This window comes from Protobothrops mucrosquamatus, unplaced genomic scaffold, assembly GCF_001527695.2.
Source record: "Protobothrops mucrosquamatus isolate PMUCROS unplaced genomic scaffold, P.Mucros_1.0 scaffold1762, whole genome shotgun sequence".
NCBI classification, from domain to species: Eukaryota; Metazoa; Chordata; class Lepidosauria; order Squamata; family Viperidae; genus Protobothrops; species Protobothrops mucrosquamatus.
In genome coordinates this window covers 156,550-175,204 of record NW_015387902.1, presented here as the reverse complement: position 1 = coordinate 175,204, position 18,655 = coordinate 156,550, and the positions used below count along the sequence as shown (strand labels likewise).

Here is an 18,655-nt window from a genome sequence, read left to right as displayed (position 1 = left end):
TGCGGTGATTCACTTAACAACTGTGGCAAGAAAAGTCGTAAAATGGGCCAAAACTCACTTAACAAGTTTCTCACTTAGCAACATAAATTTTGGGCTCAATTGTGGTTGTAAGTTGAGGACTCCCTGTACCATCCTAATTTTCTTTTTCCCCAAGAAGAGAAATAGCTCACCGCCCTCTCAAATGCTTATACGGCCAAATTCTATCTTGTCTAATATTTCTTTCCTTGACAGTAATATTAATAGAATACAAAAAAATGACAAGCTTAAACGCCCTTGTAGTTTATAGCTTTCGGGTGGTTGAGCTGTTTTTAAATATTTAATATATTTATAGGATTTGTGCAAAGACAGGAGTTTGGAATTGCTTCGGGGATTCATATTGCTTAAATTATGTTTCACTGCACAGATGCCTGTGGGGACAGGGGAAATCAAATGCTACTTGCTATGCGGAAGCTTCTTTTCTGGTTTAAGAGAAGAGCCCAGCCTCCATCAAAATAATAACAATAATAAAAAAACACTGAAATGTAAGGTGCCACATCAGATTTTCAGGTTGTTTCTCTCTCCTAGGACTTCTTTCTAGAATTGCAGATCAAAAATATTGTGAAATGTTATGGTGCCATGACAGCAGATCCGAAAAGGGTATATAGTCACTAGTAGGTGGAAATCTACATGTCTGGGAATGAATCTTATAGATCCGTGGTGGCGAACCTATGGTGCGCGTGCCATAGGTGGCATGCAGAGCCCTCTCTATGGGCACGCGTGCCATCGCCCCAGTCCAAGGCCTTATGTCCCGTCCGTGAGCAACCTGCATCAAAATATCCCCGGGCAAGTGGGTTTTTAAGCTGAGTTTTATAAAACCTTTTCGCTTTAGGCCTCCGCCGTCGTGTGCAAAAAAAAAAAAAAAGTTCAATCAATCAATCAATTTCAACTTCTCGCAGGAAAAAAAAAGATCTCGCAAAGTTGGAATTGATTGATTGAACTTTTTAGTCCCACCCAGTCTGCCGTTACCACCGCAGCCACGCCCACCCAATGGGCTACGCCCACCCAATTGGCCACACCCACCCAATGGGCCACGCCCAACCGGCACCCGATGATACATAAGTGGGTTTTGGGTTGCAGTTTGGGCACTCGGTCTCTAAAAGGTTCGCCTTCACTGTTATAGATTGACTGGAACTTACCTTCAAGGAGATAAAAGAAAACAGCACTCATTGCCTGTTTATCAAACAGCCTTCTCATTTAGCAAGCTCCCATTAGCATTGAACAAGGTTAATAATAATAATAATAATAATAATAATAATAATAATAATAATAATAATAATAATAATAATAGTAATAATAATAATAATAAAGTTGGAAGGGACCTTGGAGATCATCGAGTCCAACCCCCTGCTCAGACAGGAAACCCTACACCATTTCGGACAGATGGCTGTCCAGTCTCTTCTTAAAAACATAAATCTCACGAAGAAGGAACCAGAGTTGTTCTGGTGCGCTAAACTTTAATTATGGGCCGATTCCTGGAATAATATAAGGAAAGTCGTTTCTACAAGGGAGGAGTCTGCTGTTTATTTCTTGTCCCCATCTTTGTCAGGTTGGGAATCCTGGTGAAGCTGGTTCACGTGGGCCAGAAGGAAACCGTGGCATGGCTGGCATAGAAGGACTTCGTGGGCCACTTGGCCCCCGTGGTTTGCAAGGGGAACAAGGGCTTCCGGGACTGCCTGGCAGCCAGGGACCAGCGGTAAGTGACAGCTTCTTTTTACAATATGAGCTTTGCCCTAGCACAGGGGTAGGCAACCTTGGCTCTTTTATGACTCGTGGACTTCAACTCCCAGAATTCCTGAGCCAGCCATGCTGGCTCAGGAATTCTGGGAGTTGAAGTCCACGAGTCATAAAAGAGCCATGGTTGCCTACCCTGCCCTAGCAAGTGCAATTCCAGTATTATAGAAGAACAGATGCAGGAAAAAGAATGTATTTCATACTCCTTGGCTTGCTAGCACGGCCTATTTAGCTATGAATTTAGGTTATCTTTTTTTTTGTCACCATCCTTGATTGGCTGGGTGTGGAGTGTTCCACTAGTGCTGTCCTAGCTAAAGCAGCACATTACAAACTGCAAGAGGGTCGAAGACCTTCTTTTTTGCCCAAACCTTTAATTTAGCACAGAGATCACTTCCAGAGACCTTCTGCATCCTGGGCAAGGGGTTCTGACAAGCCCCTACACTGCCAATACATTTCAAGACTTTGAAGAAAAAGTCTGAAAGTGAAGCAATTGGCTGGGTCTTTAAGGGTCTCCAGAAGGATCTCAAGGATCATAGATGGCTTGTGCTTTGCAAATGGAGCTTGAGGGTGACTCTCTCCACCTCTCCGGGGAAACTTGACCTGCCCCAGTTGTAGCCTCACTTGCGAACCTACAGTATATTTCTAACAGGTCCATTGTGAATCTATTAGTGTTCTGGATCCTCTACGATCTAAAGTATCTCAGATGTCAGCCATAATATTCTTTCAGCTGAATTTACACATGGCAACATAAGAGTTTTGGGAAACAGTTGGAACCACTAATGAAATATATTTCGGTAACTTTGTGTAGGCAACAGGAAAGAGCAGACAGAACTAAATCCGTAAAGTGAAACAGGGCAGGCAATCCACCTTTGAGAATTAATCCTAGACTCTGAGTAATACAATTGCCATTGAGAAGGTCCTACCCCAGCACAGTCAATGCACTTATTTTCATTGGGAAAAATAACAGTTCCTTAACCACTATGCTTTTCACTTTTAAAACTGTCCCTTGCTGACATTCATCCGTGAAGGTGCTTTTTTTCCCCCGCTACAGTGCACTTGGATTTGTGTGATAATGAACTTGAACCTGCAATAATAGGCAAAGGGAGCGATAAGAACTCTTTGCACCTCTTAAGCAAGATGCTGAGTTGGACCAACAGAGATTCCTACTCAGGTGGTGTGCCAGGCTCTGTGGAGTGTCCCTTCTTGCCTCTGTTCTCATGCCCCACATGCTCAGCTCCCATCTTCTTCTGGTGGTCTCCTTTTTGAAGTAAGGTGCTAGGAAGCAGCACAAAGGACGCACCCAGCATCCTATAATGGCTTACATTCTCGTTCTTGGCTTTCTGAACCTTGTGTTATTGGAATTGCTTCAATCTGCAGGCTTGAAAATATGCTTGCAGCTGCAGAATTGTTCCCTTTACTGTTTATAGTCCCATCTACTCCCTCCTCACACAATCACTGTTATTTTAATGCTGTGTTTGTTTCAGGGCAGAGAGCCGACTGATCTGCATATTAAGCAGGTTTGCATGAGAGTAATACAAGGTAAATAAAAATATTCTACTTATATATTTTTAAGGTTTGGTCATGAGTTTATCTGCATGTATAGTTAACTCTACAATTTCATGCATGCATGCATGTTTTGTTTTGTCAGCTCTTGCATTCATTTCCACCCTGCATTGTCTTACATTAGTTTTTTTTAAATCCAGCTGAGTTACTGACTATAAAAGCTGAAGTGCAAGATCTGAGTGTACAAACTCAGATTCAGATTTCCTTCTCTATCAAATCCAATCACTCTCTCACACAACCCAACCTATTCCTCAGGGCTATTGTGTAGATGTTTTATCCTACCAGGATAAAACATGTTTTATCCTACCAGGTATGTTTTATCCTACCAGGTACTATGTGCTGCATAGAGCTCTCGAGACTAAGGCAATAAATAAATACAGTAATAAATGAAATTAATTCGAAGCTCAACTGATCCACAGAGGGAGCACTTATTTATTAGGCATTTTGACATTTTATAATAATTGTGAGCTTTTGAATTCTCCAGAATGCCTTTTTAGGCAAGATCCTCCATGCTCAGGGAAAATCAGGACTAAAGGAAAGGACTATTTTTTTAAAAAAATAGTGTGACTGATTTATAACAGTGCCAGTACAAAGTTCCAGTTTTAGATGGAACATGCTACCAGCAAATACGGTATATGCTTTTCTAAGTTTGCTATGAAGGGGAAAAAAAATGAGAATCTCTTTAAAAAAACAAAAAACAAACTTAAATGCAGCCAGTAAAGTCATATCTAGATACATCTCTTGTAACACATAGAATCTTACTTGGTAGTGAGCAGAAAGAAAATGATCAAGACATTAAACTATTTACACAGTTGAACACAATTTTGCCATCAGAATTATGATTCTTGAAGAGATGTAGTTAAAAACAAGGAGTTGATAATAGCAATTCATTTCTTAAGAAAAAATTAAACTCTTCTCCAAGAAACACATACTTAAGCTTCTAGATCGCTCTCTCTCTGCCTCACTCACACACATAGATATTCTCTGTGGAAATTTTCTTCATGGAAAATTGATTCTGTGATTGTGTTTTTAAACTAATAGGATTATATTTGGAATTGCTAAATAATCATTCATTCTTTCTTGTTATGGTGGCTGTCAGATCACCGAAAAAAGAACATAACATATACATTGCATGCAAATGTTTGCAAATTCAATCCCAAAATCTCTAGGGAGGGCTAAGAATAAACTCTCATCTGAAACTAGCAGCCAAACCTAGATAGATTAGTGACCTGTGTTTCAGGATGCTTTCTGGGAAAGAGAAATTGGTATGTTCAACAGAAACCTAGGACCTTTGCCAGGGTATAAGGTTATTCCAATAAGTAGGAATATGTGTTAAGTAAAAGAACTTCCCTTTCCCCCTCAATCCTGCTATAATTCATGTAAATACATTAATCATAAACAATGTTGCTTTTACCTAATGTTGTATTTTATGGCGTTCCATAAACAGGTAAAAATTTCAAATGTTTGTGTCACGTACAGCAGTTCATAGAAATTGGAGGGCTCAGCCCCAGAATAACCAGCCTTTCCCCTATAGTATATGTAATGAGCAGATAATAAGAACTCTGCTTCTTCAGTTATTAATACACATAAACATGTTAACAGCATAGATTTGATTCTTGCTTGATGCATTATTGTACTCGTGGTTTGGGATTTTATTGTTGTGGAAAAATAGCTTGCTAGAGGCTGCTACTGAGATCTGCTGGGACGTTACAGTGTTGTATTTCTGAAGTTTAAGAGGTTTTATTGCTCTTTGTGATTTAATTTGAAGCCTTCTCAGTGCAACTGTTTTTTAAATTGCCCAACAGAGGACTACATTCATTTCCCGTTCCAATATGCCTTTGCTACCAAGATAAATGTTTCCTTCTCCCTTGTCAGTATCAATTATTCTAAAATGGAAAGGCTGCAACTTGGGGCCAGAGCACCTATTTTCTCCCTCCCTCTCCCTCTCCCTCTCCCTCTCCCTCTCCCTGTCTCTCCGTCTCTCCGTCTCTCCCTCTCTCTCTCTCTCTCTCTCTCTCTCTCTCTCTCTCTCTCTCTCTCTCTCTCTCTCTCTCTCTCTCTCTCTCTCTCTCTCTCTCTCTCTCTCTCTCTCTCTCTCTCTCTCTCTCTCTCCTCTGTCTCCATCCATCCATCCATCCATCCATCCATCCATCCATCCATCCATCCATCCATCTCTATCTCAGAGCAATATTCTGATTTAAGCAAGTATTAATGAAGCAAGTTTTATTATTATAACTGAAAGGAGATCCATTTACCAGGAATAGATCATAGGGATGACACAGCCTAGAACAGTGGTTCTCAACCTTTTTAATGCCGCGACCCCCAACCGGTCGTAAGTCGAGGACTAAACCGGTCATAAATCGAGGACTTAAACCGGTCGTAAGTCGAGGACTAAACCGGTCGTAAGTCGAGGACTAAACCGGTCGTAAGTCGAGGACTTTCCCTGCCCGGGAGCACCGTGCATGCGTGGTTCCGCCCCCTGCACCGGCCGAGGCGTAGCTGGCAAGCGGCAGAGACGGAGCAGGCCAACCACCAGCTGGCCCAGCCCAAGGGAGGTAAGGCACCCGCCGGAAAAGGGAAAAAAATGGCGGATAGCCTTGCTTGGCGACCCCCGTGAAATGGTCGATCGACCCCAAATGGGGTCGCGACCCATAGGTTGAGAACCGCTGGCCTAGAATCTAGCAAGCTACATCTTACCAGGATGTACTCCATGCATAGGCCTAGGAAGAAAGGCAAAAGAAAGAGACCTCAGATTAGCAATTTGTCAGTCAGAATGACAGACAAAGAAGGAATATGGAGCAAATCTTTACGTACTGCTCAGGGCTCCCTTGTGGTCAGAAATTCCCGAGATCACATAGCGTCAATGCCACTGGACTGACCTCACCAACAGTCTCAGAACCGGAGGGCAAAAATCAGTCTACTAGATGGAAGCTGATTTTTTTTATCTCGGGGGGGGGGGACATCAATTGCTAGTTACCTTACCTCTTCCTACTTCCTACCTTACCTCTACCTTATCAGACTTACCTCTTCCCTCCCTGTTGAGGGAGAAGGGGCCTTGAAGCTTTGCCCTTTTAGGATCCCAGATTCTGAAGAGGGAAATCAGCTGTTTTAAATAAGGCCCTCTCAGAAGGGAAGCCTTAATCTCACTCTCACTTGACTTCTTGCTACGTGAACAACCAGCAGTAATCTGTATACCATCAACCAATTTATAACAATAGAAAATTTCATAATAATACATTATTTATAAATGAACTTAGGAAAGTTATATACCAATGATTTCCACCATTTTGAAATCAGATGTGGAGTTTTGCCATTCCAAAATGCTAGGAGCCATGATGCAGTGTTGCAGTGATCAGAATGCGTTATTGCAGGCTAACTCTGCCCACAGCTAGGAGTTCAATTACTATTGCTATTAGAAAACTGACTTATCTTTAGCTCAGTTTTCTGCTGTAACTTCAATATTTTCTTTTGCAGAGCTTTGAAACAATGCATGTAGCTCTTCTCACCCCTGATCTCAAGAGGACTGACACTGACATCCCCTTTCCCCCCTTTTTAAGCAGGAGATGAGCCTAATGTCAAATACTAGGCCAGGGATAGGCAACCTTGGCTCTTTTATGACTTGTGGACTTCAACTCCCAGAGTTCCTGAGCAAGCATGGCTGGCTCAGGAATTCTGGGAGTTGAAGTCCACAAGTCATCAAAGAGCCAAAGTTGCCTACCCCTGGCCTAGGCTGTTCGGTTTTCTTCATTTCTTTTCTTCTTTTTTTGTGAGGGGAAGGGGGACTTTAGTTTTTATTTTGCCACAGCACTTGCGATTCATACTAGGACTATAAGCGAATGACATAGTTCGCTTCATGAATCACGAAAGGAAGATAAGTTTGCAGCTTGCCCGCAAACTGCTTAAGAGAGAAGGCAGAGGGGAGAAAGGGATGGTGTGGAAGTAGTCTTCATGAACTTCAATAGTTCATTCTTTTCCTTGAGCAGAACAATTTGCACAGATGGCTGCTAGTCTTCGGAGGCCTGAATTTGGGGATCCTGGCATCCCAGGCCCACCTGGCCCACCAGGCTCCCCTGGACTTCCAGGAGACAGTGGCTTCCCAGGACAAGCTGGATCCCGGGGATCGCCTGGTCTTAAAGGCCCTCCCGGTGACACTGGGCCGAAAGGTCCCAAAGGTGAGAAATTCAGAATATTGATTTGTGCATCAGATATGTTATTATTGTGACCCGTTTATTAAATTTTATGGAGTCCAGTTATTTGATTCTCCTTATTCAGCTGTTGAGTGAGCTCATCCGGCAGATGAAGTGAGATGTCACCAATATGTAGATAATATTCTATTTCCCTAATGTAATCTGAGTTATGTTTGGCTGCAAGGGTATAAAATTCTGCAATGGGTAGAATTAATTTCTGACGATCTACTCAGGGTAGATGTTAATCATGTCTGGAGATTCTCAACCTGTTTAGGATATATCCATTCGTAGCTTAGTGGGCAACTTTGTATTTTATCCAACAAGTAAAATTTGACATGCTACTAAAGACATTTCCAAAGGCACCATGCAGTGGCATGATAAATAGCATTTGGTTTCCAAGTAAACCACAGTCCAGGCTCAACATGAATGTATATCTGCTGGAGGAAACTAATTCTGTGAAATAGTTCTCACACTCAAAGATCAGAGGTGGCTAAAAGGGGGAGAGAGAAGAAGTGAAAATTAACAAAGCTTTAGACCAAAATAACTTGCTCTCTGACAACCCTACAAGATAATTACACTGGCACACAGTAATCAGCACCTAAAAGCATGATATACCTAAAAGAAGGAGAATGTGAATGAGTGGGCAAAATAAAGTAAGCCAGCATGATAATAGCAGCTAATTAACCTGCACAAAGGAAGAATGCAAAGTCTGCATTTTATAACTCACAGTTACAAAAGACAGGAATAGGTGAGAAATGTAATGCTTCCAGAAGAATGTGTCCTGGCAAGAGTGGCCTATAGGTTATATAATAAAATCTATAATGTTTTAACAGCATTCCTCCTAATGACAGTTCAGTCTCCATCGTCTAGGGCTCTAAGCAATTCTCCAAAGCAAGCCAGGAGGAAAGGAAATTCTAAAACAGGCAGGAGCAGCTTCAGGAAGGACGCTGGGCTCCCATTAGGGCAGCCTCCATGCTGAACACTAGAAAAGGAAGGAAAATGTCTATTCTCTGTAATGTCTCCCACAGCTAAACAAAACTATTCTGATTTAATGAACCAAATGGCCTTTTCTGGTTGTCAGCATTGCAGGGAACTGAAGATCTGCAGTATCAGCTGTTTCAGAGTGCCCTTACATTCCTCTGGCATTGGTTAACTATTCCTGATAAAAATCAAAGCATCCTTTATGCTTAATAGGATGTAAGGCATAGAAACCCACTTTTACTAATTGCAATGAAACACAGGCACTCTTAGAAATCGTGAAACGGAGAAAAGGAGCAGAGTTTAATGAAAAAGAAAACTAAACTGCCAATAAATAAATAAATAAATAAATCAAAGTCTTGGAATTAGAAAATAGGTGTATTTCACTTTACAGTATTATTAAAACTTTCAGATCTTATAAACATGACTAAGAGGCCTGCATTTAACCATATAGATTAGCCAGCTTATTCACTTTTAGGCTAAATTCAAGGTACTAGGGATTTATTTTTAAAACTGTAAATCAGGGGTCTTCAAACTTGGCCCTTTTATGACTTGTGGACTTCATCTCCCAGAATTCCTCAGCCAGCTGGCTGAGGAATTCTGGGAGTTGAAGTCCACAAGTCATAAAAGGGCCAAGTTTGACGACCCCTGCTGTAAATAGCTGGAAGCAGATATATCCGAAAGCCCACCAGGCTTTAAGATGTGTTCTCAAAGCCTTTTTCAGGTGCCTTGATAAAAGCATCCACCATAAACATTTAAGAGCATTGACATAGGCGCCTTAATCTCTGGCCCGGTGACCTCCTTAATCAAAGCCATAGCAGAACAGAGGAGACTTTATCACCAATGACACTTTCTTCACAGACTTTTTCTAGCCCAAAAAGTCTTCTTGACTCGTTTTAATAGTTTTAAGGACGTGTTACGGTTGATTGTACCCTAATGGGAAATTTTAAACAACAGGTAGTACGCAAATGTTTTAAAGATGCAAGGAGGTAGGAAACATACGTACAATAAAACAAACATTTGTTTTCTTGATTTTTATTTTAGGTGACACAGGTGAAAAGGGGGAGAGAGGACTCCCAGGTCAAGGGCCCAAAGGCTTGCCAGGAACAACAGGACTCCCTGGTAAGCACTGAAGATGCTCTCTGGATCATCTAAGAAATGACCAAACTATTTCACATTAAAAAAAACCCATTTAACACACTGCTGGAAATAAAAGCATCTGCTTTGAAGATTGAGTGCTGCTCTCTCTCTACACAGCCAAACACACCTATCATGCATTTTCCCCTCTACCCTAATTTTTTTGCCTCCTTTTCTGTTGCAGTTTTGTAGTCTCTATCGCAATAGGTGACTTTACTTGATTGATATCTAATGCCAAGCCATAAGGGGCTGTTTTGGATTAGCATGAGTTAACCCGCTCGTTATGATTTAGGAATCTGTGCAAAGTTGACCATTCTTTTTAACAAACCTTGGTTGAAACATCTTGGCTTAAATATTGTGTGTCAACTCTGCCAGTGCGTACCTCTTTTAAAAAGCCAGTTAGACCTAAGGTTATGGTTCCTGCAACCTAACTGCTATCATATTTTTTTTCTCATGTTGCTTTTTACACCTTTATCATGGTGGGGAAAACTGAGGATTTACACTTTAATAAAAATCAGCTTGAAAGCCAAGAGGCGATAGAAGAAAAGTATTAAAATCAGTTTCCATTGTGTCATAACAGCACAGTATGCAAAATTGCATGAGACAAGGACCAAGCACACATTGAATAAATTAAAAATACCACTATATGTTTCCACTTAAAATGAGTTGTGTGAGGATTTGCAAATCGTTTAAATTGATTTTGGTGGCGCAGCATTTTGAAGTTCAGCTTTTGAGTACTGCATTGGGGATATAGTGGGAATGGGGGGGAAGGCTCTGCAAAAGTCTTCATTGGTCATAACTGAAGCAAAAGTGCCCTCTAGTGGCCAGTAGAATACAAATAATTTGGCATAGTAAAAATAACCTTATGGTAACTTCTAAAACACTGTATTATGAATAATTCTGCAAATAACCCCTTTATGTTTCTCTGCATTAAAAGTAAAATGTGTTCTTTTGCTTTACTTTCCTAGCAGACATTCTCCCTCTTCTTTTCCCTTATGTTGTCTATGTCACTTTTCAACTCCTTGTCCGCCTTTGTCAAATTGATCATTCCAGGCACAATGGATCACTTGTGAAAAGCAATTGACGGTGTCTTTGTATATTAGGGTGAACTATTAGACCATAGCTTACAAACAGGGATGGTTGGATGTGCATTTTATCTAGTGTGATAAATCCAGATGGTGAAAGCGTTTTCTCATTGGAGAAACCTACTCCCTATTGACTTAGTAAAGAAGGAAAATGAGAACCCAACTTCCCCTTTCATACAGAAGAAGACCGTCTATAGCAGCGTTTTCCAACTTGAAAACTTTGAGACGCATGGACTTCAATTCCCAGAATTTCCCAACTAACATGCTGGCTGAAGAATTCTGGAAGTTGAAGCCCACACGTCTTAAAGTTGCCAGGTTTGAAAAACATTGGTCTATAGCAACAAGTATCCTGTGTTAAGGCTTTGGAGATTCACTTTTCCAGAAGTCCCAGTTGTGTAGAGAGCCTCCACTAATACTTTGCATCTTCTACATGGGGTTGGGTTCACAGGAGAGACCAAGGCTGATGCAATCATCCTTGCAAATAAGACTTTTAAAATTACAACAAAAATGATATTAGGTTCTTTTTCTGAATTTATGGCCTGGTTTTTGTCTTTGCAGGAGAACCCGGCAAGCCCAGTTATGGCACTGATGGGCGAGATGGTGAGAGAGGCCCGCCTGGAGCCGCTGGATCCCCTGGTGTTCCAGGTCCTACTGGCCCTCCAGGTCCTCCTGGTTTTTGTGAACCATCAGCTTGTACCATGGAAGCTGGATTACAAGGAGGGCCGAATGTGAAAGGGCCATGAAAAAATGCAGCATTGCACTAAATGACAGGATGTTTTGGAAGCCATCTTTGATCTGCAGATATCTACCAACTACCGAGAGAAACAGTCTAGAAAAATTAGATTGTAAAAAATACAGCAAATCTTATCGAGGCCTTGACAGATCTAAATGTTCTGGTTGACCCCTTCGTCTGTTTCCTAAAACAATACAAGACACTTAAAACATTTCAAAATGGTGCTTTCAAAGTGATGCCAAGTGGTTTTCCTTTTTTGAATTGTGATAAAAGGCAGCTGTTTTCCAGCTGTTAGTTCTTTGGGGGTTCCTAAAGTACTGTCTTACAAAATTAGAGTACATAACAGCCATCTCTAATGCATCAAAACAGTAAGTTATCCCGATTGCTTTCCTTTCTCTCTCTAGGGCCCATTTTAGTGCTATAAGTAGCTAACTGAACTTTCTTTGCATGTCACTGAGATTTAGATGTAGTCACCCTGTTTTTAAAAGTGCTAATTTCTGAGGAATAAGGAATATATATAGTGCTTCAGTGCCAGGTTTATCAGGAATATGTCAGGTGAAATAAACTTAGTTTTCTGCTCTATTTGAAACATCAGGAAGTTAAACCACTGTGAAAGGATTTTTAATCTTTGAGAACAGTTAAAATTTATAGCTGAGTTTATTTATTTATAAGTACTTTATCTCTGGTTGTATACAAATGAAATAAATAACATTACTTAATCCTTTGAATGTTTATAAAAGGTAAATGAAAGTAAAACAAAGAGCATTTTTTTATTTCTCTTTGAAAAAAATCGAAGTAGTAAAAAACAAGTACATAACATCCTCCAAAAATTGTATTTTGAGTATAGTTTTATTTTTTTCATGAAACAGACATCCATTATAATTATCCCAATTTTATGAATCACATGATCTGTCACTTGTAATTCAAAAATAAAAGTACCCTTTTAAAATAATAAATTCCACATTTCCTGTTTCTTTTTGTCTAGTTTCTGTGTGCTGAAAATGAACTATGTGGTTATTTTCACCTATGCCTTCCTGGTTATTTATTCCAGTGGATCCCTCAAGTTAGTATTGTCCAGAGCTCTCTGCTTGTTAAAGCTAATTTATTTGCTAAATTACTGTAAATTGCTTGTTTTACAAGTAGCATACAAAATACACCAATGATCATAATGCTATCCCAGTAATTGAGATAGTTCTTACAAATTAAGAAAAGTCTACATGTTGGTGGCAAGTGCCAGTTACTGTGATTGATGACAGATAGAAAAATAACTCAAGCCCAATGCAGAAGAATGATCTGATTTTGCCCATGTGTATATGTGTATACTGACCTGTCACTTATCACATCAGATAGGAATTACCAGTTGCAATCTAATATGCAATGACAATATAATTCTATATATATGTATGTATGTGCACATGTATATACGAGTCTATGTGTATATATAATGCCTTTGTCCTCCAGCAGCAAAATAGACCTGCCAACAGTCTGTAGAGAAAATGGTTTCATGAAAACTACTTCCGCCCCTCTTAAGCATTTTAAAATATCAATTTCCTATGTATAAAAGTGCATGAATTGTAAACTGATGCTGTAATTATATACTCACCTTTGTACCTAGGAGTAAATCTGTGGAATTCAATGAATGTTCCTTCCGAGTCAAGATGTTTGACATTGTGTTATAAATTAATTAGTAATATTTATGGAGCGAAGTACTCAGATTACACTACTATATACACTATCACTCACAAATGCTCTAGAATCTATTAAATAATTTGCCTAGGAGCTGGGTAGCATATAGGAAGAAACACAGCCTTAAACCTGTGGTTCCAACGGTTAATTTTTATTTTAAACATAGCAGTCACATAAATAAACAACAGAAGAAACTGATAAGAGAATGAAATATAATGGAAATTGCTGAATGAAATTTAACAATATAAACCAAGTGGAAATACAAATTCTATCAAAACTTTTGAAATTGAATTTTATAAAATTCTGAACCAACTACAAATTAAATGTGGCTGATTTTAAAAATAAATAACCACATGTTCATTATTATAAATGCACACACACAAAAACAAAACAAAACAAAACAAAAATCTGTCGGGTTCAGTTCAGTGCTATTCAAAATTCATTTAAGACCAAAGCAGATAAGTTAACATATGCAAACAAGTGAAGTTCTCACTTGTAGATTTGAAGAAAACAAAAATAGAGATGTAAGAACAATAATAAGGCAATATTATTCAGTAATGAAAAGGCAACAATGAAATATGCTTCCATCAATTGTTATGAGCACATGAGATAAATAAATATTTACATAGAAAAGTTCAGAAAATAATTTAAACGCATCTGTATTTTATAAAAGAAAACACCAACAATGCACCTAGATCATAATCTATCAGTAAAGTAAGCCTGCTCAAATTCAAAAGATCAGAGAATTAAGCACCTTTCATTGTTAGATTATGACATTCATTTTGGTTCCTGTAAAATGTGTACATCCATTTGGTCTATTTTATTTATCATCTTTCCTTACAGTTTTAAAATTCATTCAAAAACTTTTGCAGTTGAAAGCTTAAAACCATCATCATAACGGCCTGTGTTTTCTTAATGGTTATCAGAGGTATGTATTTATATCAAACACATTTGCATGTGGTAATAAAAGTGTAAGCTAAATTAAAGGCAAGGAAAGCAAACACCCAGGTATATATTAGCTAAAACCAAATCAACTTTTTATATAAAAATATTGATATTAAAATTTAATATCTGAGATAAATAGCATAAAGCTTCCACAACGTTATCAAGGCATTTTTATTTATGTAAAGATTGAAATGCATACTGCTCCCATAAATAAATGTGGAACAAAGTGGGGATCCACAGAACCCAGTAGGGATTCCACCCCATTTATACAAGATGCAGATGTGGAAGGGGCAAGATTGTGCCCAAGGCTTTGTTACCCTATTATGTACAAACTACGTTAAATAAATGATGATATGTTCAAACTATTCCGGAGGGGTGGAAAAATACAGAAAAATACAGAATACAGATTATCCAGCCAAAGATAAGCTTTATCAAATCCCTTTGATTCAAAGGGGAGATAAAAACATCTGCTTATCTCCTGATGAAAACAATGAGACTTAAAGGGGAAAAAAACAAACAAATATAACCTTGCCTGAATTGTTCCCTTATTTATACATTAACTCTAAGACCAAATAAAATAAAATAAATATATTATCTCGTAAAGACAAAAAAAAAAGGAAACTTGGAACAAGGTTATTTATTATTTAGTGCACAGTTTCCTGTCATATGCATTTATAGAGTTCAAACTCTATTAAATTATATTCATAAGTTAAAAAGAAGGAGTGCTTCATGCTACAAAGTTCTAGTAATTGGCTAAGAAACAGAAAAAGTGTTGGGGGACAGAGAAGAAAGCAGCTTTTGTGTATCTTGAGAGATATCAGTGCAAGATACCCTAGGGTAAATTGAGGCGCTTCCAATAAAATTTGCCCTCATTATTCCAGATTCAAGGACATATCGTGTACCGGTGTAATAATAATCCTTTCTTTCTGGAAATGGGGGAAAAGAGATAGATAGATAGATAGATAGATAGATAGATAGATAGATAGATAGATAGATAGATAGATAGATAGATCTAAAAAGAGACTCCTAATTCTGTGTGTAGTTTTGCTGGAGTCCATTCTTAAATTGAATGTCCCAACTTCCATGCTTACAATTTACTAAGTGGTTGTGTACATGGATTCCATCTGCAGAAGTAGACTAACTGTGGATGCTCCAATGTAAGACTTCTGTCATTCAATCACTTGGTCTTGTTCACAGAGCTTAGATCAGGGGTATCAAACTGCCGGCCCACGGGCCGGATACATCATGGCAAAACCGTGCCCATCCCATTGCCGGCAATGGAAGAAAAGTCACGATACGGCGCCACACGTCACGTGACGTTCCGAGTTTGACACCCCTGCCTTAGATCCATAGACAGTAGTATGACATCCACTAGTTTCCTATTGGTTCTTGCAGCCTGTTTAAAAGGGTGCATAAATACGAAAATACCCTTTTTTTTCTCCATAGAGGTTTGATTTGTAGCATTCTATCTGAATATATCCTCTGTATTTCAGTTTATGATTTCAGTATCACTTAATAGTTTCAGAAATGATTGACTCTACTGGTAGAGAAAGAAAATATTTTTTTTAAATGTAAAGTTATTACAGCTGCCTGCTGTGTGGCACACAAGCAATAAAAATACGCATGCCTCAAAATATCACTAGCCATAGTTCAAATAGGCTGCTCAGACTAATAACTAATTTATTTTAATAAAATATTAGAATAAACTTTATTATTTAAAAACTATGCGAAGGCACTAGAAAAACAAAATAGGTTATCTGGGTTTAAAGAGCAATACACTCTTCAAAATGTGAAAATGAACTGAAATTTGACATATACACACACAAATGTAGGTGTTAAGGATAAGAACAGAAATCTTGATGTACTTCAATTCATGGAAGTTTTTAAGCAATCTTTAAGTTTGGCCTGTTTCTTGTACAAAGCTACACAATATCTTCAACAGTTTCCTTTCCCAGGAAGGAAACCAAGAGCAAAAAAACTTACATTTATCCCAATCACCTAATAAAATCCAGAACAAATGATTTTTCTAAGAAATATAATTACCAAACACAGGCAAATAAAAATAAAAGCAATATGAATTGAATGTATTTTTTCCAAAATATATAAATGTTTTGTTTTTCTGATCAATTCAAGTATTATACTTTTACTTTTATGTAAAATGCTAAATAATTTATAATTTCTATTTCACTCAGTGAAAAGTCAAAATATATACAAAGCGTCATATTATATATAATCTCAGCTGCTCTATATATTTCCAAAATGTGACATTTTACAGAAGCTTGTCAAAATATAGATATTCTCATAGCAAGGTTTAAATAAAATAAATTCTAAATTAAAAAAAAATGAAAATCTGAATTAAATTGGGAATCACTAGAAATGTTTAAATAAAACAAGATTAACATCTCAAAACAAAATCCTGCCAAACATTATAGCTATCCAGCAGTCCATCTTACAGTACTGAAATATAGATGTCCTTTTGCTCCATCAAAACAGGACAATGATACAACTTCAGAACACATTTAGAATAAATTATAGCACTAGCCATTCTACTATGGGCTGCAGCTGCCAACAAATTGCCCACTATAGGTTCTCAGTTACATCTTCTTCTTCTTCTTTTTTTTTTTTTTAAAAAAATAGATTTGATATAGATAAATCTATTCCAGGAAGAGCTAAAAAGTCCAGTTAATTTCTTAAAATAGAAATTAATCCAGGGGACGGCCATTGTTTTCATTAGTCCTAAATGCCAATGCTATTCATTAACTAATGCTACTGTGTATCTCTGTTTATTTAACTTCACTTTATACAAACATCTTCTCCTCAAGATAAATGAAATGGGAATCTGCTTCAATCCCTGAATTTTTCAGAGAAAAGTTGTGTGTACTGCCACCTAGCCTATCTTATGTCAATATATATGAGCTGAGTGGGATTGCTGATTTCAGCTGCTCTTCTGAACATCTTATTTTCCTACCCGTTCAATAAAAAAAGAGGAGCCCAACAAATATCGCTGATCAGGATGTAAGATGATAGATACTTCTTTCCAAACTACAACTACCTGCAGAAATTCTCTGTTGAGTCTGTCAGAATTTTACCCGAGCTAATGTCCTGATTATATTACAATAAACCTTGAAAATACATTACATTTGTGCAATCTTCTATAATCTTTTGTTCTTTAGGTCTATAGTGCTGAACAATACTCCACTGTCTATAAAAAGCATGTTGGCTGGAGGCAATGGAACATCCTGATGAAGGATTTGTGGAGAATAAGAAAAATGACCTTGGTAGAAATATGCAAGGAAAGGGGGCTGAAACATTTTTTTAAAGTTCTGGAAAACAAGATAATATTTAAAAGAGGGTTAAGCAGACACCTCCTGATTTTGTGGGGGTGGAGGGAAGGGAAGATAGAGCTGAACGAGACCCAAAGATTCTGTTGCTGTAGCTAACTTCAACAAAAGCTACTTCTATTTTTTTTCCATTTAAAAAAATTAATGAAGTTATATGAAAAAACAAAGTGAGATTACTTCTAGTCTTCTTGTGGCTATTTGGTCTAGTTTACCAAATGGTGTTGACAGGACTATAGACTGGAGATGATTGGACTTGCACAGTATTATAATTACTATATTCATCAACCTAGATATAAGACCCTGTAGAATAGCTGACTGACAAATGTATATTTTAACTAGGACAAGTTATTACCAGCAGTCCCGCTGAGAACTAAACTAGCTTCTAATAATCAGGCTCTTTTTCCCATATGCAGGGAAAACCCTACAAGCAGTTCCTTATAGGGAGGAAAATGTAAAAAACATGCTCACAACTAGCTTTCGATAATGTGAGTATATAACTTAAGTTGTAGTTTACTATGTGCTGTCTGCATTTACGACATTTCTCCCTGAGTAACAATTAATGGGAGAGAGACTCAGATGCAACAAAGCCAGATTTTATCTGCAATACCTAGAGCACTTTGCTACTGTCTTGTAGTTGTTCCAAATTTGCAGCCTAAATATGGTAACCTTGCTCAAAAGTCTTTTAGGTCATTCAGAAATGTAGATATAATTCAAAAAAGCCTTGCAGATCTTACCATATTGCATTAGAATGACAGGAGCAAGGAAAATGCCAGTCACTATTTAGATTTTTAGCCAAATCTTTAGAAAAACTTCAAAATTCTACTTTATTATAAATCATATTTATCATTTAATAGATGGAACTGCAAGGAGACATCCAGCAAAAGAAAACTCAATATGGCTTCTGTGCTAAAGGTAAAAGTAAGAAACTCACTTTTTTTTAAAAAAAATCATAAACTGAAATACCATTAAGAAGTCAACAGGCCATCATGATGCACATTTTGCTAAAGAAAAATACACTAAAAGTATAAACATATGGAATGAACTCAAGAAAACAACATCTCAGTATTGGCTTAATCTGGGGATGAAATGTTCCACTGAGATGATCTGTAAAATATACATAGAAAGAAATTCACCAATAAAACTGAAATTTCAGAATTTGTTAGGGGGGGGGGTAGGGGAAGAAGTGAGGAAAAGATAACTGAGGAATTAAAACGTATCCAAAATAGGCGT

General features: G+C 38.0%; 1 protein-coding gene across 1 annotated transcript; it reads left to right on the top strand.

Moving 5' to 3' along the window:
* The first annotated feature begins 1,636 nt into the window (after positions 1–1,636).
* On the top strand, positions 1,637–11,463 carry LOC107293896 (collagen alpha-1(IX) chain-like). The gene is made up of 5 exons (XM_015823086.1): positions 1,637–1,732; positions 3,255–3,309; positions 7,317–7,505; positions 9,543–9,620; positions 11,279–11,463. The coding sequence occupies exons 1-5, from the start codon at positions 1,637–1,639 to the stop codon at positions 11,461–11,463; spliced, it is 603 nt and encodes a 200-aa protein (XP_015678572.1).
* The last annotated feature ends 7,192 nt before the right edge of the window (positions 11,464–18,655 follow it).

Excerpts from the sequence above, each read along its gene's own strand:
- LOC107293896 (XM_015823086.1), top strand. The coding sequence starts at position 1,637 with ATGGCTGGCATAGAAGGACTTCGTGGGCCACTTGGCCCCCGTGGTTTG. Across the intron at positions 3,310-7,316 it reads TTGCATGAGAGTAATACAAG|AACAATTTGCACAGATGGCT; the intron begins GTAAATAAAAAT and ends TTCCTTGAGCAG. Across the intron at positions 7,506-9,542 it reads TGGGCCGAAAGGTCCCAAAG|GTGACACAGGTGAAAAGGGG; the intron begins GTGAGAAATTCA and ends TTTTTATTTTAG.